The sequence below is a fragment of the Hippocampus guttulatus genome, chromosome 12, assembly GCF_054856545.1.
Source record: "Hippocampus guttulatus isolate MCC_2025c chromosome 12, RoL_Hgut_1.0, whole genome shotgun sequence".
In the NCBI taxonomy this organism is placed as follows: domain Eukaryota; kingdom Metazoa; phylum Chordata; class Actinopteri; order Syngnathiformes; family Syngnathidae; genus Hippocampus; species Hippocampus guttulatus.
Genome location: NC_141272.1, coordinates 19,907,634 through 19,933,659, shown reverse-complemented (window position 1 = coordinate 19,933,659; position 26,026 = coordinate 19,907,634). Strand labels below are relative to the sequence as shown.

General features: G+C 40.2%; 1 protein-coding gene across 3 annotated transcripts; it reads right to left on the bottom strand.

The window, feature by feature from the left end:
* vezf1b (vascular endothelial zinc finger 1b) lies at positions 1–26,026 on the bottom strand. Of its 3 annotated transcripts, XM_086125811.1 has the most exons (7): positions 25,951–26,026; positions 16,233–16,987; positions 15,044–15,113; positions 10,478–10,646; positions 7,207–7,248; positions 6,511–6,576; positions 1–6,309 (listed from the first exon to the last, which is right to left on the bottom strand). In XM_086125811.1, exons 1-7 carry the CDS (start codon positions 25,981–25,983, stop codon positions 5,942–5,944), a joined length of 1,503 nt encoding a protein of 500 aa, XP_085981937.1. In that variant the 5' UTR covers positions 25,984–26,026; the 3' UTR covers positions 1–5,941. The 3 variants fall into 3 exon arrangements, with proteins under 3 accessions (XP_085981937.1, XP_085981938.1, XP_085981939.1); XM_086125812.1 differs by lacking the exon at positions 6,511–6,576; XM_086125813.1 differs by lacking the exons at positions 6,511–6,576; positions 7,207–7,248.

The following is a 26,026-nucleotide window of genomic DNA, read 5'->3' as shown; positions in this document are numbered from 1 at the left end:
AACATTTCCAGGTTTAATAGTTAAAGAATGGAAAAGGAACTCTTGCTCATCTTTTGGAATGCACTCTCAAACAATCCGTCAATAACCATCTTCACAGAGGCACTTTCCTTGCAAACAGGCCAAACTGTGAAACCAGCAAGCTGTTCAACACACTGTTCACGTCCACAGTTATTGGGGCGATTTCTTAGCTCGAGGCGTCAAACCACCTCGCCCCCCCCCCCCCAAAGAAAATCAAAATGTAGGTATCAACATGGCCACTTGACAATCATGTTTTACTGTTTTCTTTTATTTAGACAAACCCAAATAAAAGGCACATAAAACATTGCGCATGTTTACATAATTATTCTCAGTGGACATACATTTTTAAAAAATGTAGGAATGTTGTACCTTTCTGCTAATCAGAAAGTCTAGCCTTCGTATGTACAAAACTTGTTAATGATCTAATACAAAATGTTTTATAAAAAGTTTTTTTTCCTTGCATGTGTCTGTCATAACTATAACTAAGTCCTCTGATCTAAACGGTTTGTACAAAGATATACATTCATTTGCCTTCACAACATTTGCCATATTAACCCCCCGACTATTTGGCCAAATAAACACTTTTTGCAAGTCACCCCCCCCCCCCCACCCCCACAGATAATGATTTCAAAAATGTCAATTACTTGTATCGTCATGACTCATAGCTAATCCTGATGCAAGGTGTTTCTTTCACTGGAGTAACACCGCAATCATTTTCATCAAATAAAATGCCATAGTTTAGTCGCCAGACATTGGCCAACATCTGAAAAAGGCTTCCTTCACAGTATATTTCGTCAAACCTGACAGGCAGGAAGCATCAGCGTGTGAAGAAGTCTTGCAAAGTATTTCAGGCACATTTGTTTACAGCCACTAGAAAAGGACATATAACAGCACATGCTTGATTTTACCCTAATTTTTTTTAGTGTTTTGATTTCCTATAATGTCACTATCCTTCTAAAAAAAATAAGAAAAAAGGTTGTTCAATTTAAACCTATTATGGACAAGTTCAGTCCACATGCAACATTGTAAATAAAAATAACAGCTATAAAATGAATTTGAAAACATTCCAAGATCATAATGCCAGTCCACATTGAAGCATTTCCCTTGGAGGACAGTGTTGACATGCACACAATTAAAATAGAAAATCTGGGCGAGCAAAAAACAACAACAACAAAAAAATATGCATCTTGGGCAATGACAAGACCCTGGTATCATTCCACCAAACTGAAATGCCCCTTTAAGTACCACTCTGTTGTAGTGTGCATATCCTAGTTTGCTGCAAGTGCTTGAGAGAGTCGCCACTCAACTTCAAACAGGCTTCACATTGTTAAATTTGGTGGACTGAACATCACATAAAGCCACAGAATGATTGTGCCTGGGATAAAAACAAAAATAACCAAGGACTGCACTGCATCCAGGCCGGTCTAAACGCATGTTGGGGATAACTTAAAGGGATCAAAGTGTCAACACAGTAACATTACATGACAAAAGACTCCAAAAATGTAGAAACCAAAATCAGTAAGGACATTTCATGCTGTGAAACCAACATGTTAGGCTACTATTGCTGTGCTTACGGAAAAAAAAAAAAAATATATATAATAATCTTATGCCTTGATGTTGAGACCTTTCCACAAATAAGGAATGCTGCTTTGATTTAACAAACCATAACTAAAAGTTTGAAGGTGAAATCTGAAATCGGACTCTTGACTTCTACTTCCCCATAGTTAGATAAACTTTAGACCTGGGGGGTTTTTTCCCGGCACAGAAAAATAATTCCTGAAATGAAATTGTATTAAATTAACTTTCAGCTCTGCTATCGCTCCCAGCTAATGTCTGATACCATTTAATATTAACAGGATTGCATAAGAGGTTGTTAAATCAAGATAAAAACAAAATTGGCCACTTCACAGGAACAATGTTAATCCTCGAGAAAAATTGACATCCAAGTGCCCTCGGGCCCGCATGACAAACATCACGCCTCACCTGTATTGGGTTTGGTCATGTGACATCGGTAATGCTGTCAATTTCAGTCCACGACATAGGGGAGTAGAAAGACATTACTCCGGATACAATGTTTCGACTACTGGGATTACACGGAACATATTATTGTTCAAAAACATTTTTGACATAACTTCCAATTTCAAAATAACGCTGGTGATAATTTTCCCACCCATTTCCTCGTCATTAAAAGTCTTTGGAGAGCTCAAGATACAGTATATTGGCGAAGGGCTGTGTGTGTGTGTTTTTTTTAACAATTTTTTTTGGACCAAGTTCATTTTACAAATGCGACATCACCGATACCACCTCGACCATGTGTGGCATGCAGACTGTTTGGCCAAATGGAGGTTGTCATGTGCCCTGCCACATGAAACGGAAGAATCCGGTATTTTTATGCACTTGGTGGAGAAAAGCTTTATCCATTGATCATTGTTTGGCACTCTTGCTCTTGGACGGCCATATCAATGCTGAGATTGTTCTTACATTGCAGCTTGTGGTGCAAAGTCAGACTGACACTTCCACAGGTAAAAAGCCAACCAAATAGTGTTTTATATTTACACACACACACACAAATAAAAAACACCAGTCATTAACATATTATAAAAGACTAATCTCAGTCATCTGAGTTTTACTTGCAGAATTGGGATCCTATGCCTGCTAAATGTAAACATTCTAATCTACCCAACAACTTTGGGCTTGGCTTGCACAGTCCATGTGCAACTAAGAAAATCTATACACCTCTACCAAAAAAAACAAAAAACGGATTCTTTCCATTTGACCTTTGATAATACTGTCTTTTAAGGGCAAACCCTCTGCTTTCAGTTTAAAAAAATAAAAATAAACCTCCCTTCTTTTTGTACCGTTAACTGTCATGTCCTCATATAAATACTTAAAAGAATCCAAAATTGATGACATCACAAAAGCGTGAAGAGTATCCAGCAGTGATGACACGTGACCAGTTTCCAGCCATTTAAAAATACCACCACGGGAGGAGTTGATTTACAAGAATTGTTCGAGCCAGCCTCGGAAACATCAACGCAATCTGAAATATTGCTCAACACCGACCTCCTAAATGAAACCTTTAAAATACAGAAACTATTAAATACTGATTAGCCTTCTAAAATATTTCAAATCTATAAACAAACTCATTCTAATTAGGGAAGCATTTTTCACACCCTCTGGTAGCAACACACCCGGGTGGAAGATTTGTTGTAGTGTCACATTCGTTGACATCAGCACGTAGCAAATCTTTCCCATGCGCTTGCTCGTGAAGCAGCTGCAGTGAGCCAGCTAACAACCACATCTCTCTTATCTTCAAAACGAAAAAGTTTGAAAAGCAAAATTATGGTGGGAAGTGTAACTGCTGACAATGTAATGATTGGTGATACAACTTTTAATATTAATGCTCATAACTAGTGAATATCTGTTTGAAAATAGTCTGACCTAAAACGCAGCAATATACAATTTTGAGCTAAGCTAAAGTTGTGAGCTACACATCCCAATTCCAATGAAGCTGGGTCGTCGTGTAAAATGTAAATAAAAAGAGAATACGATTTTGAAATCCTTTTCAACCTATATTCAATTGAATACAACACAAGGGCAAGATATTTAAAGCTGAAACTGATGACGGTTTTTTTTCTCCATTATTCTCCTCTGTCATTTTGAATTTGATCAACACGCTCCCAAAAAGCTGGGGTGGGGGAAACAAAACTAGGAAAGTTGAGCAATGCTTAAATAACAATTAAGGGGAAAAAAATATGAAACGAGATGGGCGAGTGCCATTGGGTATAAAAGGAGCATCCCCGAAACGATTGGTTCGTCACTCTTAGTGCGCATGCATGATCTGAGGATGTTCTAAATTTGTTTGCAGCTAAGCATAAAATGAATTACGATATTATGGATGAATCACGCCTTTGTGCATATCAACGTTTCGTGCACCAAATGGTGTGTGTTGTGTTTGCACATTAATCAACGAGGGCTAGTGTCTCTCAACGTACAATTGCAAGGAATTTAGGGTTTTAATCATCTACAATCTGGAGAAATCGATGCACGTAAGTGGGAAGGTCAAAAACCAAAACTGGATGCCTGTGATCTTCAATCTGTGAGGTGGCACTGCATTAAAAACCATTGCCACAATGGGATATTGCCAAATGGGCTCACAAACACTTTAGAAAACGTTTGTCAGTTAAATTGTTGAACGGTGAGTCACTAGATGTGCAAAAATGCAAGTTAAAAGTCTACGATGCAAGGCGGAAGAGGAAAAATATCATTTGGTTCAAAAGCAAACATCAGTAATCGTAGCTGAGAGGTACGTCTTGGGTTTGGAGTAACATATGTTGTCATCTAAGCAATGTATTTTTGAGAGACTTCCTAGCATATTTCAGCAAGACAATTCCAAGACACGTTTTGCATCTGTTACAACAGTGTGGCTTCGTAATAAGAGTACGAGTACTCAGCTTGCCTGTCAGCAGTCCAGATCTGTCTCCCACTGAAAATATCTGGCACGTTATGAAGCGCAAAATATGAAAATGGAGATCCCGGACTGTCGAGCAACTCAAGTTGTGCATCAACCAAGAATGGAAAAGAATTCCATCTATAAAGCTTCAACAATTAGTGTCCTCAGTTCTCAATTGGGTGTTCTTCAAAGGAAGTGATGTCACCAACTTTTCGTTGCAGGCATCAAATTCAAAATAAGTTGGATATGTGGGGAACGTTCATCAGTTTGATCGTTAAATATCTTGTCTTTTTTGTCTATTCGATTGGCTATATGTAGAAAACGATTTCCAAATCAATGCTTTCTGTTTTTATTTACGTTTTACACAACCTCCTATCTTCATCATAATCAAAGTTTTTCATGATAGATGCAACGGCGGTAAGCGTAGGTTAAAATATCCATCCATCCATCCATTTTCCGAACCGCTTCATCCTCACTAGGGTCGCGGGGGTGCTGGAGCCTATCCCAGCTGTTTTCGGCAGTAGGCGGGAGACACCCTGAACCGGTTGCCAGCCAATCGCAGGGCACACAGAGACGAACAACCATCCGCGCTCACACTCACACCTAGGGACAATTTAGAGTGTCCAATCAGCCTGCCATGCATGTTTTTGGAACGTGGGAGGAAACCCACGCAGGCCCGGGGAGAACATGCAAACTCCACACAGGGAGGCCGGAGCTGGAATTGAACCCGGTACCTCTGCACTGTGAAGCCGACGTGCTAACCACTAAATATATGGTGCATAATTTAAACAAACTGCCTGGAAGAGCTTCCAAAGTGAGGCCTCGATCAGGTAGTTAATTGAAACGTATTTGGGTTCCCCAATCTTTTCAATAGGGAAGCATGTTGCTTGGAAAATCTTTGGCATAAACGCTTGCTTACATATATATACACATATATATATATGTATATATATATATACATATATATATATAATACAAGGAGTGGGCTCACTTGAATTAGACACCAGGCAATGTTGATCTTCTGTTTGTCCATTTTCAAGACAGAGGTCTGGAAAGTCTTATCACTCCTTGCTGATTTTCCTTGTCAGGGAGAGGAGTTGTTTTGTTTTAACATTTTAGAGGGACGGCTTTGGAGGTAATTTTTGACTTACAAAGTATGTCATTTTGCATCAATGTGATGAATTCATTTGTCACATATAGTATGTCGATCAAGGAGTTTAAAACTTAACGATTAAGAGTTTTTCCAAGCATTTCTCTCATAAATACAAATTCGTTTTAGTACTGATTCGTGCAATTTGAAATCCATGTGGGTTGTAGGGTGCCGTTGCATTATTTAGGATGGTATGCCAACTTGAGTGTTTAAGATAGGGCCCATCCACTGAGACTGCTATGATACTAAGATTTGACAGGTTCATCTATTGTTAAGCAGTTACATTCTCAACAGTTAACTCGGCGGCGAGAAAACAAACTCTACCAAGGAGGTGAGGATGGCAGAACTTGGGATAGAAAAGGCATGCTCTCCATGGGCCTCATTGCAATGTTCAGTGGGCCGGTGATATTCATGGGCATCGGTGTGGTGATGGCCACGGGGTGGGCGATATTCATGTGGGCTGTCGTGGGGATGTTGACGGAGGCGAGATTCACAGGGCCCGTGATGGTGACAGGGTGCTGCAGGTTGACGGGGTTTGTTATGTTGACTGTGCTGGTGGTGATGTTCATCTGAGCAGCAATGGTGACTGGATTGTTGGCACTGCCGCCGCGGTTCATGGCCGAGGTGATGGCTGCAGAGTTGGTGACAGGCGTGGTCGCGGCGGAATTGGTGTGTACGTTGTTGGCATCTACCAAAAAAAAAAAAAAAAAAGAGCGAGAGAGAAAAAGAGAGAGAAGAGCCCAGTCACCTTGGTATGAATTTTCAGAACTTCAGTACAGTAAAGCCAATAGTCCAATCAGCTTCGTTGTTCTTTACCTGGGCCACTGAAAATGTAAATACATCATTTCAACATTATGCCAACTGTCGTAATATTGGTGGAGAAACCTACCTTTGTGGGAGTTGTCAATTAGGACTTGGAAGGAGTTATTTAAAATCTCTCCTACCGTCAAATCACCTAAGGGGTAAATTCAAAAAGCAGGATCAATAGACTAAACGGCTACCTGATTATTTAAAAGCTGTAATTTTGAACATGAATACATTGTATAAAACATCCTCAGATCTATGTGCAGGAGGCTAGATGAACAGTGCCTGACGGTTAGTAGGGCTTAGTTTCGGGAAGGGACCGCATTGTCAATGTCAACAAGTTTGGCCCAAGCAGCGTCGATTGTTAGCTATTGGGGCATTTGTGCCACATTTTTATCTCGAAAAAAAAAGTGTGTGTGTGTTTTATTTATATATATATATGTGTGTGTGTGTGTTTCACTCCCAATAGTTTCACTACCATTATGCCAATCTAATCATTCAAAAGATAACAGCCAGGTAGTGTGCATCGAGCCTGCATGATGGTCCAGTTTGTTGTTAATTCAAATAATCTACTGATCCTGCTTCATGAACTTCATCCTAACAATGGCAAAAATGATACATACTAGAAAAACAGAAACCCTAAATTTCACCAGTCCTCAGAGAAAACACAAGTCTTCATGGGGAAATGGTGCAACAGGACTAAAAACTGGCCACTTGTGTTGAGTAAACTTTCTAATGGTATGTTTACGAGTTTCTGCTATCAACTACAGGACTGGATTACCTTTTCGTGGCCCTGAGTGGTTCCACTGCCAGTCATTTATGCCTATTCAAAAATACAGACACATGAGGGGTTACAAAAACACAGGGCAACATTGCCATCATCTGGGGACTTTGGGCGGCACGGTTTTAAAGGTCCTTTTTTCCCCTCCCCAATCAATTTTTTTCTCTATCACTTTTTTTTTTTACTAATATCCTATCATCTGGGTTTGCAGTATAATATGGGTTGGAAATGAGCAGCATTCCCCTTTTCCGAGCCATTTTCATTGGTAAGAAGTAGATGAGTTTGGAACAGTCCATTTTTATGCCATCAGCATTTATAAATATTCACGAACTAAAGAAGCTTTGTTCCGAATGGGTCTCTGTTCTCCTTAATTTGATATGGAAAGCTATGTTTGTTCAACTGGGATTATATGGGTGTCTTGTGACCAACGTGTCTCAATGTCTTAAATATTTTCAAAAATTTAGCGGGCTGTCGGCAGAATTGCGCCCGACAACAGTGCACACTGAGGCTGCCCCAAAAGGGCAACAGAAAAGTCGCCATGGAGGATTTTCTTTTTTCACCTGCAGGGTGATGCCGTGCGAACTTCAGTTTTTAAGATGTACAAATTAAAATCATACGTTCCTAATCCATTGTGCTTTTACTTCTCTGCTCTTTGTTTCTAAGTTTGGGTGAATGTTTCTAATTGATCCATAAGCATCTTGAACTTGGAATAGAAAAAGGCTGCTCCTGTTTCGTCTTAGATTTGTCGAACACAACTCAGGCCTGGTATACGCATAGATTTTTCAAATCTTCAAAGATGTTTTTTTCCTTTGACAGACCCCACACAAAGCATTCAACAGTTTTGTTTGTATTATGTGTGGTCTGCTTCGATAATCTCAACATTTTTTTTCTTTTTCATTTGGCATTATTTTATTGTATTGCATTTGTCGTCTTTTTTGTTATTGTTTTAACTGTCTTTGTTTTAACCCTTTCAGGGACAGCGGTTACTAGAGTGGACAGCGATTCAAAAGTTTTCTCTTATATTAATTAATGAATCTTAATGTCACAGTTGTGCATCAACCACTACAATGGACCCTTATGTGTGTTGCCATCCACTGCCATTATTTTTTTTCATGCCTGTAGACTAATAAAAACACTTGAGGAAAAAAATCCTGATGTAGGTTGTCGTTATTTGTGCATGAAAGGGTTATTGTCTGATTTTTACTTAGCGTACAGCATTTAGGATGCAACTATGGTTGGGTTGTTGTTAAAGTGCTCTATAAATAATGTGGCGCTACATTGAGTTGAGTTAGACCCCCAAAAAATATCGGTTTGGACATATTTCATTTGCCGCCGCTTCCTTGTTTGTCAGTCAGTTAATGGTTCTTCGATTGCCTTGAGTCCATTCATGTCACTGTCCATAGAGTCAAATGACGCAAGAGTAGTTGCCATTCCCCTCATAGCACACATGAAAATGTCGGGTCATAAATATGGAAGCACCATAAATATCGGCGATAACTATGCAGCGACAACGGGGAGAAAAATGACATCTCATTTATGGGTTCGTTAACAACAAATCTGGACCGCTAACAAGACATGCCACAAATACACAAACATTGGCCTGGGTACTGTCACTTCAAGAGCGTCCAGCACCGAGCCTTTGCTGCATGACGTTGCTCGTCAGGATGGCGCGGCTAACACCGAATCATTGTGGCATTCTTTTTTGTGTCATTTTCAAATTTTACTTTTATTTTACCCCATCAGTCATGTTGGAACGATGCTTGGACATAACGTTTTTATCAATGGCCTGAAAGTGCCACTCCAATTTCTCTCTTTCGTCCGACCAGCGAGCGCTGGTGCACTGACCAGCGCGACGCACCGGTCTACCGGTTGCCTCAGTCCCTATCACCACCACACCAACCGGCAGTCGCGACACCCCACCATAGTGCACCCGGCTTCAGGTTGGTGTTTAGGCGGAAGGGTCCTCCGTCCCGCGGGTCATTCCTGAGCGCCGGGAAAAAACGCAAGCGTGCATATCACCTGGTTTCTCTCGGGCCACCCCGCCACTGAGTCCATCGCCAAAAGAAAAGATCCGCACTTCACTCCGTATGGAAATTATTTTCTTACTTCCCTAATCATTTGTATACTTTATTCAGTTCAGAGTAGATGGACCTAAATGGAAACTGCTCGCAAGCTAGTTTTGCCAGATAGCGCCCTTGTAAGCGCATGCGCGGTGAGGCATGTGACAGGTGTATGACTGGCTGACTTATATATATATATATATATATATATCAATCATCCACCCATCCATCCATTATCCAAACCACTTATCCTTACAAGGGTCGCAAGTGACAAATTTCACAAGGGATTCTCGTGAGTTGAAAGGTGAAATTTAACGTATTGTGCACTATATATGAAATATAACATGTCAAAGAAACACCATATGAAATTGACATGATATTCATACCAATACTACTCATAATATAATGATTATGAAATGGAGATTCAAGGGGTAGGAAGAGACGAATGTGTACTTCTTCCTACTCTTTTTCAAATATGCACAATTTTAAGTGTAATTAATTACTCATGAGTTGACGATAGTGTTCCTTCTCTTGTGTTGCTTTTATTTATCCTTTGTATTTTTTTGCCCTAACAAGTGGATTTACAGTATGTTCATTATGTTTTTTTTATTTCATACATGTTGGATTTTGTTTCTTTTTTTTATTTCATGTTAGTTCTCTGTTAATTAACACTAAGGTGAAGAGATTTGCTAATACTCACATTAACATTATTGGGATTAAAACCGATACCATAATTGGCAAGTTGCATCTTATTCAACCTAATTTGGAACCATAATCATGCTCGATCACCCTGGTTAATTTGTGGCAGAGGAAACTGCATGTTCTTGGTCTTTTTTTTTGTTCTACAGCTATACCATTACACCTGAGTACTGCAAAATAATTTAAATTGCTATCTTATTTTTTGCATACTTTTGAGGGACAAATCAAACTAAATGCATACTTGTAGCACAGCAACTGCAGCATTTGTTTTTTGAGGAACACAAAAGAAATCTGATTCTTTTTAAAATAAAATTTTAACATAACATCAGCAATGCCAATAATGATCATTTGCTGGTATTTTCATTTATTAAATTGTGGTAACTATGTAGCCCGTGGCTTAAAAAAAAAAACTATGGATGTGGAGAAAGTGCAAATACATGTGATGGGACTGGATTGTATTCAAGATAGTGAGTCAAGTCAGAATGGAATTGTGAAATTTGGAGACAGCCTACCTTTATTGTTACATTGGTTGCTAAAGCTGGGCTGACCATGAGTCTTGAGGTGACTTGTGATGTAGGCAGCACTTAGCATTTTGCCACAAATGTTACAGGTGACTTTGCCTTCATGTCTGATCATGTGAGAGCGAAGACGGTCTTTGGTAGCGAAAGCAGATGTACAGGCCTAAAAGAGACAAAAAGAGACGCCCCCCTCTAATTATTACTCAAAATATGAAAGACAGAAAGAAGACCCTTGCATCCAATAAACATACACATCATCAGTGATCATTTTACAGTTTACCCCCAGCGAGTCCCAGGGACTCGCTGATCAGAAAAGTACAGTATGAGTCCCATCATGCATTTAGGGAGTCCCAAATTTCGAATTCTGAAATGGTCTACTTATTCAATTGCATGTGATAATATCACAAACAACAACAATATACATTGATAATAGGTTTATAAACAAATGCTGCAAAAATTGAAATAATTCAGGCATACAAGATTAACAATGAAGATCAGCAGCTGTGTACTCCAGGTTTATTCAGCAAAATAAATGGATCAAAATATGTTGTACTCACATGGCATCATGAATACAGCATACCACAAAATCAAGAGCATTTTTACAGTCTCACACTGCAAAGATGAATTTACTGGTAATAATTAATAAAGGTAAGTATTGATGTGGCTTGACATCCTCTTCCCAAAACGATGCATGTGTAATCTATCAATTTGACGAAAGAATCTACCAGACATCATCGTTAGTTCGACTGACAGTTAACATTAGCATTACTACACCTTGTGACGAATGTTTTATTCCTAAAGTTACCATGCTACAACCAGTAAATTATAGAATAACCAAAACTGTTTCGTAATATTTTTCATAGTGATTAGCCGATAGATCTAATGACCAACTTGCCTCGTAATCATGCCTCTCGTCCTATCTCGCTCTTGTGTTCTGTGCATACGTCACAGGTGAGTTTAGTGACACGCCCTTCGGACGACTCATACGAAAAATCAGACTGGCATTCCCATTTCTTAAATGTCGTAATTAGTAGACCATTGTGTGTGGTTTTTTTCCGCCGCTATTTCAAACTGTCATCCGCGCGATTCCTCAGTTTGCGGACTAAAATAGCAACCCGCATGCGCACATAACGTTATCTGTTCCGCCCCGCCAACACTGAAAACAAAACAAAACGAATGTAAATTAGAAGAAACACACTCACACATCACACCACAAACACACATACAGGCACAGTGAAATCACGTTGATCACGCAGGAGAGATTCGATCGTGTACAGTTAACTCGTGTGCAGTGACTTTTATGGGAAAACATTTTTCAGGACCGTCAAAATGACGCCACGGAAACGATACGTGTGAAATCCTCAGGCCTGCCGTAGTTTTTATTTTGTTTTGACTGAGAAATTTCCTTACGTCCCAAAAACGCACATTATTTGGAACTGTGCGTCCCGCGGGTAAATTATGTGTCTCGGACGCTGGACTCAGAGGTAACGAGATGGCTGGTCACATATAAACTTACTTCAAATGAAACCTTATGAATACATAAAAAAAATAGTGTTTTACGTTTTGTAATTAACAACATAATACATACATCAATGTAAACTCTTTCTTTTAAAGCAGGGGTGGGAGGAATTAAAATGAACTGATTCAAGATGAATATGAGGTTAGGGATGCATGATAACTATCGGACCGATAATCATAAACCCGATATTGGGAGAAAAATGACTTCACTTGTATTGGTCCAGTATCAGTAAATTAGGCCTATATTGAAAGCCACCTCAAATACACTAACGTTAGTTTGGTTACTGCCACTTTCAGAGTCCCAGCCTCGCCTGCATGAGATAGGCGCAAATACGGTGCCGCTGTGCGCAACTTCAGAAGTAGCAAGGAGCCATTGGTGAACACGGCTTGCCAGAGTGTTTTTGAACTAGGCCTCAAAGGCTGTGACCAAATTTCACAATGTGGCGACTAAAAAAAAGAAATGTACAGTGGTACCTCTACTTATGAATGTCTCTTCATACAAAATGTTCAAGTTACGAAAAGCCTCAACAGGAAAATATTGCCTCTTGTTACGAAAGAAATTTCAAGATAAAAAAGGTAAAAATACAGTATGGTCTGCTAATCGCAGATCCAAGTTTCCTGAATACAACATAATTATAGCTCCTCTGCCATTGGCTATTACCTGGCATCTTCCTAGCATCCCATTGGCTAAGAGGGACCTCTACTGTATGTGTCTACATGTGTAGATAGATAAATAGATAGAAATGTGTCTATGCAGCGTCCTCGTCATTCACCCCTCGGTGCCTGAGGCGTAAATGTTTATCACCCAGAAAAAGTGTTCACCAGTCAGGCAATCGCTCACTCTGCTGATGTTTGCCTCGGACATTTTCGAATGATTTTTAAAAGCAAACATCCTTGGATCAGTTCTTTACAAAACGCCAGACAAAACCCATTTCTGAGAGAGAACATGAACTAAAGAGGGCAAAAAACGATGTGGAGGCAGTTAAAAGTGAAATGACCATTTTTATTCTTTGTTTTTTACATTATTCAGAACTCTCAGTTATTGTCCAATAATCTAATTGTAACATGGATTTGTTACATATTTTGATCCATTTATGTGCCTGAGAAAACATTTATTTCAGAATTTTTGGGGGGCTTGGAACGGATTAAGGCATTTACATGCAAAACACATCTCTTCTTACAAAATTTTCAAGTACAGAAATTTGTTCCAGAACGAATTAATTTTGTAAGTAGACGCACCATTGTATACATTTTCCGTACTGTCAGGCCCTATAATCCGATGCACCTTATATATGATGTAAACACTCTTTTTAGTCGCCATTGGATTGTTGTCAGGTCTGGCAGGCGCCGTAGGCAACGGAAACAAAAGCGAGGCAGCCGACCGAGCCTATTGCTAAGTCATTCCTAGGTAAATAACGTTGTGAATGATTTATTCTTTGAAGCATGACTATTCAATATATACACAACACTTGTGGAGCTGATAACAAAAGTTCAGAAAGTAGCAAAACATGCTATTTGCTATGTACAGTATGTTGTTGCTCACCACATTTTTTATACCATGCTCCAATCCCGCTACAATAGTGGGAGGCGGGTTTAATGTTTTATTCTTTTAAGATGCAACGACAGATGCATTTGTCCTGTATTTTCTGGATTATTAATCACTGTTTTTTTCAGTTTGGTCGGGGATGCAATTTATACTCTGGAGCGATTTGTGTGTGAATTTATTAACACACCAGAACAGTCAAACCTCGGTTTTCGAACGTCTCGGTTCTCGACCAATTCAGTTTTCGACCAAAAATTTTGAGTTGTTTATGCCTCGGATGACGAACAAATTTTGGTTCTCAAACAAACTGAGCGCACTTGAATGCACCATTTGACTCCTCTTGCCTTCCTTACACGAGGAAGCCTCGTGTTGCTTTCCATTGTGAGCAAACGTGTTCAATAAACATTTTTATTTTAAAAAGAGTGTGGTTTCGGTTTTCAAACAATTCGGTTTTCGAACAACCTTCTGGAATGGATTATGGACGAAAACCGAGGATTGACTGTTTATCATTTCACATGTTCTATTCACATTAAGCCGCAAGATGACACTCTAAGCCTGTGTTGACAAATCAATGAGTCTGACGTAAGCGACGTAGAAGGGGAAGCACCGCATCTTCTACCTCCAGAGTTGGCGGAGTTGTTTAAAACTGACACCTAGGGTGAACATTTCATTGGATTTGCAGTCACACTGATGGTTTGGTAAACTTGTTAGCATGTTCTTTCTGCTATAGTTATCTGAATAACTCAATATTTTACATCAACATACCAAGTACGTTCTCAGTTCGTTGTTTGTGCGTCATGTAACGTTAGCATATCCTAGACTTATTCAACCTGTTGTTCTCTATTTTAACTTCAAATTGCCTTTCAAGATGACATGTTCCTGGTGTTGGATTGTATCAAACAAATTTCCCCGAAAATGCGATTTATACTCCAGTTCGATTTATGTTTTTTTTCTTTGTTTTGTATTTTATGACTGGTGCGATTTATGCTGCGGAGCGATTTATAATCCGGAAAATACGGCAGTATACAAAAAAAAAAGTATGCAATTATCTGCTTTGGTTTGGAGAAGCAGGAAACTATCGGTGATTGATAGGAAAAAATGTTATTGTGCAATCCCAAATCGAGATGTCTTAAAAGTTGATAACATAATCAAAGCCAAGACAATTCTAACTCAGGTGAATCGGGGTGACTAAAGACTACAACTCAATGTAAATGCTGAATTCCTGATATAGCGGGAATTAAATTGCCCAATTGGTCATAATGCATACACACATTTCCATTCACTACAAGGGTCCACACTTTCTCATGTTATTAAATAAGCAAAGTGTATCCAAATGCTTGAAGTGTACCATACAGCCATAAAAGACACACAAGCAGGTACCTTATATATATAGTCATATACTGTGTGTGTATATATATATATATATATATATATATATGGTCACGTTAAATCTGATATAGTCATAAAAGGATCTTAATGATGATGGTGACATCAGTTACCGTTACTTGGCACTTGAAAGGCCTCTCTGAGGAATGGACATGCTTGACATGGCAGCTTAGGTGATCAGGCCTGCAGAGAACGATGGAGACATTGAAGACAATTAAAGGTGGATCAACAGCCTTATCAAACAGCAGGAACTGAAGGTGGCCGCCGAGATACTTTGGTAAAGCATCTTGAGCGAGGAAACTCAGAATTTTCTTTCATTTGCATAACTAATGGCAAACTTGGATTGGATTCTACCCTTGGTCACAATGCGGAGCGGGATTTTGGTTAAGGTAAGCCATTTTGAACTTTAAGTGAAAACCTTTGGGTGTTTTGGCAGTTAAAACAGCAGCAGGCAGCCACCAGCATGCTCCTGCTCTACTTCACAGTTCCATCGACTGGCAAGTAAAGTGTGCATATGTGAAGTGTGTGAATATGAAGCTCTTTGGGCAACCGGATGTAGATACAGTACATTGAAATACCTGCATAGTGGACTCCATTTACCATTTTAACTATACAGTACAGTAATGGTTTTTTTTGAGGGGAGACTGATAATTTACATTGAAATACCTGCATAGTGGACTCCATTTACCATTTTAACTATACAGTACAGTAATGTTTTTTTTTGTTTTTTTTTGAGGGGAGACTGATAATTTAACAGTAAATTTCACAGGTCTGTCGGTCCGTCTGACAGACAGACCTGTGAAATTTACTGACGGAAGTGCAGTTAATATATGACAGATGGATCGATTACACTTTGTTTCAGCTTGAATTGATGACGGACTGACGATGACGGACGGGTGCCCAAGCTGCTGATGAATGAAAAAATGTTGTAAATTTCCCACCTCTGAGTCAATGCATCACTTTCATCTCAGGCTTTTTCAAGTACATTTTATGGGGTTCCGTTTGAAAATTGGCAATGAGGCCATTTATAATTTTACAATTTTTTCCCCCAAATTACATTTTGCAAATTTTTGGAATGTGCTTCTGTGCACCGTTACCATACTGATCTGTGATTATTTTAGCCACGATAGTCATGATTAAAAATTTGGTTTCATCTCTATTTGCACACACCCTATTTTTATTTGTCTGGGCTATAGTAGTCTTCAGTGTACTGTATTCTTTACTGGCATTTGATATACTTTTATTTAATATGCTCAAATGTGTTTGGATGTCTTTTTGATTCAAAAATGAGCATCTACATACCTGGAGAATCCTTTCCCACAAACAGAACAAATATAAGGCTTGTGAACCCCGCCGTCATGGGAGCGCGCATGATACGTCATTCGATCCTTCCTTTTGAACCTCTGGTGACAGATGGGACACTCAAACGGCTTCTCATCAGAGTGCGACAACTTGTGGCGGTTCAGGTGATAGACATCTCTGAAAGCCTTGCCGCACATTTCACAGCCGTGATTCTTTTTCACAGGTTTTGGGGGTTTCTTGGGGATGTTCTGCTGCTGTTGGTGTTGCATCGGGGTCATGATACTCGTGCCCGTTGCTGTTGATGTGGTGGCTGTTGTCAAAATACCAGCTACAGTAGTAATGTATGACGGGTTTCCACTGTTATCACGAGGTACAGTGGATATGATTGGCACCATGGTGGGAGCTGGTTGTGTCTTCTTAGGCCGCGAAACCATCTTAATGCCGGTGTGACATGACTCGTGCCGCCGCAGGTGGTAGCTGTCCCGGAAAGCCTTGCTGCAATAGCCGCAAATGAATGGTGTCTTGGATTTAGGCTCTTTTTTGACCACAGCAAGTGGAGGTCCTCCACCACCTCCTCCACCAGTCCCGCTGGCCACATTGTCTTTCAGCAGTTCTGCAGCACTGACTGGTGGTTTCTGGTCCAACAGTATGGGCAGCACCGGTTTCTGATCAGGCGGCTCCGTTCCAGAAGTCAGCAAAGGCAAGAGGCTGTTCCCGGCTAATTGGTGCTGGTGGTGGAGCGCCTCATTGGCCTGCTACAATGAGAAAAACAGAGCAAGAGATTGATTTTTGAGTCAAACGGAATAGAAAACCAAGGATGTCTGCATTCAACTAACTGAAGTATCAGAATATGTTATGCAAAAAAAAATGTTTTTTTAATTCGCTGCTGAGCTTGCCGCTCAGTTTGACAGTGGGAAAACATGAAAACCATACCACAGTGAGCACATTAGTTAGAAATGTTTCATTCAAGAGGAGATCGGAGTAGGAAGAAAACAGACCACTGTCGCCAAGTGGAATCTGGTGTATAATATTGCAGTGTGTCAAGTGGAAAAGGGCAAGATGAGATACATCAGGCAGAATAGAAGCATGTTAAGGAAAAAGGGCAACATGTGCAGGTGTTTGGGCATTGGGAGATTTAAAAGCACCCAAAAAATTTAAACTCTGGGGCCATTAGCACGGTATTTACCATATCTGAGGGTCTTTGGGTTCTCCGGTTAGATGGGCAAATCAAAAGTAAAAGCAACTGAAATAAATAAATAATAGGGCTGGCAGTTTAGCGCGTTATTATCGGCATTAATTTAAATGAATTTTAACGGGATTCATTTTTTTCTTGCAAGATTAATGCGTCACACGTCACAGCGGATGTTACGTTGCTCTATAAATAAACCAGAACCAAAACAACAAGCGCGCTGCACAGGTCCATCGAAATCGAAATTGTTATTTCAGTAAATATTTGCATTTTGCACATAGAAAACTGATTCATGATTCCATGTTGATGAGAGCATTAAAATGGGGAAAATAGGACAAAAAATATATAAAGGGAAATTCAGAAACGATAAAAAATGCATAGTCGCGATTAATTTTCGGGTAATTTGAGTTAATTATGACAGTTGCGTTTTTAATTAGATTCAATATGTTAATTGTTTGACAGCTCTAATAAATAATAAATATAAAATGCAAAAAAGTACAAGAATGGCAGATGGCAGCGTTATTTTTTTTTTCCACCGGCAAAAAAAAAGAGCAAGCCATATTTGTGGGCACATTGGGAACAGAACAAGACTGCAAATGGACAATGTGGATCCACAGAATTCGAACAAGAGAAAAACAGCACAATGTTCAGAAAAAAACTTGGATTTCTCGAGTCAAATCAGTGATTGCAAACCAATATTGTACAGCCAATGCAAGGGAAGAAGGTCATTTTTAAACAATTTCGCAATCTGAAATGCAAACATTTCTTTATACAGTCATACTTCGGTTTTCAACCATAATCTGTTCCAAAAGGCTGTTGGACAAGTGATTTGTTCGAAATCCAAAACTATTTTATTAGCACATGATTAGGGGGAAATACACCATGCAGAAATAACATAAAACGTCAGATTTGCATAAATCACAACAAACACATCTGCTCACAATGAACGCTACACAAGGAAGCGTCACTTCCTCGTGTAAGGAAGCTGAGAGGAGTCGAGTGGTGTATTTGGATTATTGGATATATATACAGGTACATATATTGGATATATAGATATATTGGAAAACCGATCTGGTCGAGAACAGAGACGTTCGAAAACTGAGGTTTGACTGTACTGCATGTGATAATCCTGATAAATACGAAGTTACTAAAACGTGATCAAACATTTTCATCCCATTTTAACTCTACCCCCCATACTAATCAATTCCAAAATGTCCCTAATTAAAACCCCTGATGGATTGACAAAAATAAAAATTGGACATGGTGCGGGGATACATTTCAGTGTATGGTCATGATGATGCAGAGAAACAGCACTGCAATTTTAATTAAAGAGTAATGACAAAAAACCAAACAAACAAACAAAAAAAGCTTCCTACACTAAGGACCGGGTACAAAACAAACAGACACAATACACAGGGCACTTGGCGGGTTAGTCAGCACAACAGCGGCTTTTGAAACAATCTATGTACAGAGGACATCTTAAGTCCGCAGCTGCTGGCAGGCATTGTCCAATTGGTCATGGCAGATTCCCGGTGGGATAGATAGAACAGACGGCGGGAGCTTGTATGAATATGTTGGCAAGAGAAAGAGAAGAAATTCACATTGTAAGTAGCTGGTTTACAACTAGTCAGCTCAGAAACGCAGCGTTTGAGAAAGACTAGTTTTTTTTTTTAAATTACCATAGGGCAAGGTTAAAGACCTGACCCTTGGCTTTTCAGGTTCAGCCAAGCATCGCAACACGGTCGGCCAAGCAGGGGAGATGTAGTTTTGGCGGGGGGAGCAGGACCCAATGTGCTTCGTTTTACCCCACTGTGTTCTTTTATGTACAACACAAATGTGAGCCCTTATGCGCTCACAGCCTGAGTGGGGTGGGGAACGTTCAGCTGCCACCCGTACCCCTACTTCGGACAAGGAGCCGCACTAAGTGTTTTAGCCTGGCGGAGAGACTCTGGGGCTGTCACACATTGTCAAATCTCTTTTATATTTGCCACACTGCAGTACTTTGTCAAGAATCATGACAGCAATTAGCATTTTCTGAGCATATTTATTCAAGATGGAGAAAATCCTACTGTCCAACAACACTACTCTGATGGTTTTGATATAAATTTGTTGTGAAGGGTGAAATCCCTCTTTCAAGATAAATGACAGGGAGGGGGGACGGGGAAAGAATGGAATGGAAAGAAACAAAATCACCACTGTCCAATGATTTCTTTTCATCTGAAAAAAGTTTTTATTTGCCACAAATATTTAAAAAAAAAATACAGATAAATGCTGACCATTGGATAGTGGCAATATGCAAAACCAACTTGCACGCACGCACGCACGCACACACACACACACGCACACACAAAACCAACCATTACTCTTTCTCCATTGTCTCTCCCAAACTGCCTCATCAGCATCGTTCTTAAATTGTGTCCATCCACACAATTTCTTCATGTTTGTCTTATTTGAGCCAATAAGTCAAAAACCTCAAGCATAAATGTTGAAAAAACAAAGCTACAGGCGTCATGAGCCTACAGGGTATCTAACAATTAAAAACACCATAAAAATGTCATGCTCTTTAAGTGTGTACAGGGTGACCCCAAAAGAAACGGGCCCCAACTCTAATTAGGCCCCGTTTCTTCGTGTTTTGTCCGAATGAAATGAAACTTTGGCCATAACTAGTTTATTATATTCAAAACATCACATCAAAACACAGGGGTCTTTGGCCTTTTTTTCTCCGTTCTACAGCATATGTTCTAGATGGCCTCCATTTAGCTCGGTGCATTTCTTGAGGCGCAGCACGAAGTTGTCCATGACGTTCTTACAGACTGAATTGGTAATGGCTCTCATCTCCTCCCTGATGGCTTTCTTGAGTTCCATGATGGTTCTGGGTTTCCCTGCGTAGACTCTGTCCTTAAGATAGCCCCAAAGAAAAAAATCTGGGGGGCTTAGGTCCGGGCTATGGGGTGTCCACTCAAAATCAGTCTTGAGACTGATCACTCGGCCTCCGAAGTTCTCTTTCAGCCAATCTCGGGACAGGTTTGAGGTGTGAGAACTTGCTCCGTCTTGCTGGAACCAGAAATTTCGGCCAGAGGAATCATTGGACCAATCTTCATCGAAGAATCTGGCGCAGCAGTGACAGTCACCAAGGAGCGGTATGTGGAGGTCCTCAAAACCTTCAAGAATGAGCTCCAGACCAACTACCTGTCGCTCATGAGCAAGTTCTGGTTCCAGCAAGTCGGAGCAAGTTCTCACACCTCAAACCTGTCCCGAGATTGGCTGAAAGAGAACTTCGGAGGCCGAGTGATCAGTCTCAAGACTGATTTTGAGTGGGCACCCCATAGCCCGGACCTAAGACCCCCAGATTTTTTTCTTTGGGGCTATCTTAAGGACAGAGTCTACGCAGGGGAACCCAGAACCATCACGGAACTCAAGAAAGCCATCAGGGAGGAGATGAGAGCCATTACCAATTCAGTCTGTAAGAACGTCATGGACAACTTCGTGCTGCGCCTCAAGAAATGCACGGAGCTAAATGGAGGCCATCTAGAACATATGCTGTGGAACGGAGAAAAAAAGGCCAAAGACCCGAGTGTTTTGATGTAATGTTTTGAATATAATAAACTAGTTATGGCCAAAGTTTCATTTCATTCGGACAAAACACTAAGAAACGGGGCCTAATTAGAGTTGGGGCCCGTTTTTTTTGGGTCACCCTGTATAAATTGGGAACAAGGCATGGCCATTTGACTAAACAATTGCGCAATTTATGAATATACTATTCATTCATTTTCCGAACCGCTTTTATCCTCACTAGGGTCACGGGGGGTGCTGGAGCCTATCCCAGCTGTCTTCCGGCAGTAGGCGGGGGACACCCTGAACTGGTTGCCAGCCAATCGCAGGGCACACAGAGACGAACAACCATCCGCGCTCACACTCACACCTAGGGACAATTTTGAGTGTTCAAACAGTCTGCCATGCATGTCTTTGGAATGTGGGAGGAAACCGGAGTACCCGGAGAAAACCCACGCAGGCCCGGGGAGAACATGCAAACTCCACACAGGGAGGCCGGAGCCGGGATCGAACCCACAACCTCTGCACTGTGAGGTCGACGCGCTAACCACTGGACCACCGGGCCGCCCTGAATATACTATGCATGTATAAAAATAATTTTTCTAAATCATAATTTAAAACGGGATGGAGAATTGGTGTTCAACACTCTGAATTTCTGTTTCAATGACAGTTTTATGAAGCAGAAGAATCAGAGGTCTAGATGAACTTTTTGTACTGGTCGCACTGGTGCGCTTAAGTTCGTTTCACCAAAATTGTTGACGGCATCACATTCACAGAGCTGCCAACCGACAGATATTCATTTGCTGAACTATTTATTTTAGTTTTCCTAATTTAAAGATTCTGTCAAGAACATCATAGCAGGACTGCGTCCAGGAGTGTTTCACAGTATATATTTAATTCGAATGGTTCAAAGAATAAATCACTCGAAACTTAATTTGCAGTGACATTTCAACAATGCACACAACACACACATACAGTATAAATACACACACATACAGTATATGCCAGTGCAAATGGTTATTTTCATGTGAAGACATTTTCAAGGGCCAAAGCATAAACAAATCAAAATATAACTTACCATAGCAACACTTCAATGAGCCGTGGATGTTTGTATTCCAACAAGTATTAATTAGGATTATGACACTCGTACACAGTGCAGTGTCAGAGCGTTTGTCATCCATCCATCCACTGAACTATTTATCCTCACTGGTCTGCACTGTATTGATGATCCATGGTTCCCACCTTCCGCTTGCTTTTTATTTATGGGCCTTTTGAGGACTTTTGAGGGCTAATTTGGCCATTTTTAAGGACTTTTCCCCATTCAGCAGGGGATTTATGGTGGATTTAATGCCCGCTCAGTAATACGCGGGCTGAGCAGAAAGCCACATATCACTGAGCTGGTGTTCCAATCATTGCTGCCAAAGGAAGAGCACATCTTTATTTTTAGGGGCAATCAGCTAATCCTTTATTTGACATACTGGATGTCAAAATTTCATTTTCCTAAACTTGAATTCATTCTCAAATAAAGTACACGAAGAAAAATATAAAGTTAGAAAATGTAAGACGTCAATTCATTTTTGAATTTCAAAAAGAAAAACGATTTTTATTGATTTTAGAAGCTTTCCCTGAAAATTAAGGACAATAATTCTGAACATAATTTTACAACTTCTTTTTTTATGGATTTTATTAACTTTTAGGACCCGTGGGAACCCTGTATCATCATCTGGGAATAAAGTTCACTTTGTACTGCGGTTAGCCTCCAGAGCAGTTTCATTAAAGTGCCGGATGTCTGAGTGTGTAGCCAGAGTTCCATGATTAATAAAACGCAACATTCTAGAACATATTGATGTCTTGTCAGATGTAGTTCAAGTTCACCGATTTTATGTGTTACGGATGTGCCGTTGGCGGGAGAGAGGCTTGGCAGAGGAGGTATGAGTGGCAAGCCATATTAGCCATTAGCTCCACTTTCATTTTCTGCACCGCTTGTTGCGCTCTCTCTCATCCGGGATGTAGCAGGTACGGTGAAAAGTCGTGAGAACTATTCAATTTGTACTGTAATCTAATGTCGATTAAAGCCACAAGATTAAGGTGTCCACCAGCGAAAGTAATAAGTATAGTTAAAAAGGAAAAGGCACGGCTCATCATCATTCTCTGGCGGCCCCCTGAAGCTGCCACCCCGGAGGCGGGTGCCACGACCGTCGAGCCAAGTGCTCCAGCTGCGGCTTGCATTGAAGTGAATGGTACGCATTCAGTGGTGCGTGCGCTCTAAATATTGATGTTTATTAGAGTCGAGGAGATGTCGGCTAGTTATACGTGTACAACCTAACGTTTTTTTTCTTCCAGTCGTCACATTGTGTAGTTGACTGTAGTTGACAAATTGGGCGCACCAGAGAGCCTGGAGAGTTCAGGATATACAAAGCAAAGGAAAAATAAAATATGCATCGTGCTCCCTTGCATCTTCTCAAATCACTACATGCAAACTGACCTATTTGCAGATTTTGAGGGGAAAATCAATCCTATTAATATTGGGGTTTTTTTGTGCACAAGCCAAAGCCCTGTCTAATATAAAATGAGTACTAATTTGCTTTGGTGGCATCATGGTGCCAAAGAACTATGTTGAACTCAGGGGGGAGCTTCATAAATGCTTTGCCATGATGTTGTGGGATCTATAGACAATTATGAACATTTTAGTGGAGGCGTGAAAGGCTTGCAGATTTTGGCTTTTCACTCCGTGGCTGCAGGGACACTGTGGCTCAACTTCTCATCCATGATGTGTTATTCCTCAGACTGTAAAAAACTTGAGACTGCTTCAACAGCAATGTTGACAGTTGCAAACAATGATGGGCACATCAGTAAACTGCTCATTCGCTGGCAGCGGACCAGTGAGTCCATCGTCAGTCCATCATTATTTTTAAAAAAGCTTCTTTCATTACTAAATTACATTTTGCTACCTCTATTTTAAAACAGTAAATAAAAACCGTCTCCAAGATTAACAGCACACAATATTTATTCTTATTGAAAAGGCCTGGACCACTTTAAACACAAAATAGATGTTAATTCTTACACTAACTGCTCCTCCTGTGTCTCTTCCCCAAATTTGCACCTTGCTTCCGTCGGCACTTATTCCAACACTGTTTCAAAGTTACCATCAGTCCTCAGTCCACCAGTGAAAACGTGAGTCTTTCACTGCCAGACCCATAGACTTTCCGGCGGCACTGATGGACGGGTGACGATAGGTGTAAATGCCCACCTCTGGTTGCAACAAATTTTTCATGTACAATGAACACATTTTGCTACTCGACTGAAAATGTCTTTACATGTGCTTAGGTGAAAACCAAACATGGCTCATGCAACGTTTGCAAACTCGTTGTTACCCGACCCCTGAAAATATGTGCATTCTTAAAAGTTTTAATTGTACATGACAAATTGTGGAGTTGAAAAATAATGAAGCTATCAAATGCATTTTCACTGCTTAAAATGCACTGCAAATTCATAAAACGTTCATTTAAATATGTACTTTCTTGTCAAAATGTACCAGAAGGAGAGCACCTGGAATCAACGTTTCCACAATTGTGAATACCTTCTGACACGTTAATGTGACGGCCTTCATGTAAATATTGTTTAATTAGGAGTCACCAGTCTGTGTGTTCCAAAAGTAAGTATTTTCCACATAGTAAGTCCATTAGTCCTGACTCAGTTTGACTGAGCACCAAACCACGTTGTGATTGAAAACCCTGCATTTATAAGTCATTATCGCGATATCTACTGCACAACCTCTTAGGCAATTTGTGGTATCTGACTATGTCCAGGTGAGGTGACAAAACAAAAGTGAGCAATCGAGGATAACACCTTCCAGCAACTAATGCAGATATAAATAAAGGAATTCTTTCCAAAATAAGACACGAAATGACCAACCTTTGAATCGTCCTTGTCTCGAAAGCTGACACACTAGCCGCCAGTTTAGATTTGCATTGGTCACAGAAAGTATTTTTTGTTGTAGTTTTAAGAGGACACAATTACGTCAGAGACCAAAGAATAATTGGCCATGACCATACACAGTGAAATATTTAAAATTAAATAATATATAATGTGAATAAAAAATAAATACATATTTTAACTTCAAATTCAGAAGTTCCCTGCATGTCGTATTTTAACTTGTGATAAAAGTGGCCAGTGTCTTAACACGAATAATAAGTTTAAACTTGGAACAAGTCTATTGATAACTTGAGGCCCGATGAACTTTCAAATGAACATCGATATCTACTTAAAAACCAAAAAATCCGTTTGAGGTAATGGCATTCAAAAGTGACATTTTTTATCACTTGTTGAGGCGATGCTCCTGCCGTTTGTGGTAACATCCGAAAGTTTGCAATGGTTGCGTATGAGGTTTTGGCAATGGCTCCGCGTGCTACTTATCTTAGCCTCGAGTTTACATTGTTATCGGCTAATGTGGTTTGTGGTAAACCCACTTTCTACCATGCTTCCTATATGGGCGGACGCTAATCAACGAGACCAAATCATCCACTGAAATCCGTTAAGTCAACTGTGAAGGAAATAGCTGCAGTGCTGAAGAGAAATGAACCAGAATGGGCTAAACCATTAGCCGAAACGCTTAGCATGGCTATATGGAAAAGCAATTGGCTCGGGCTACAGAGTTAGCGCGCGCGCAACAGTAGCTAAGTGAAGATTTCATGTAAGATCACCGTTTCAAAAAACAAATTCTGCGAGTCAGTTGTCATTAAACCCGCTTAGACGAGGTGGTCTTTCGGTCATCTGTGCATTGGGTAAATGTGGCTCTTCTTCGATACAGTAGTTTGCTGCTGGACGGGCTAGCTAGAAAGCTAACGCTAACACCTTTGTTTTGCTGGACACACTCCACTTCAGTTTCAAAAAGCAATACAAACATCACTACTTGACTAACATCATTTGCAGCGATGTGCGGTGAGCATGCATTTTCTCAGAAGTTGTATTACTTACTTGAAATAAAAACGTACTCCAGCTCGGTTCCATTGCAACTCTTATGCTAAAACCTGCAGGAAACCAAGAAGGAATC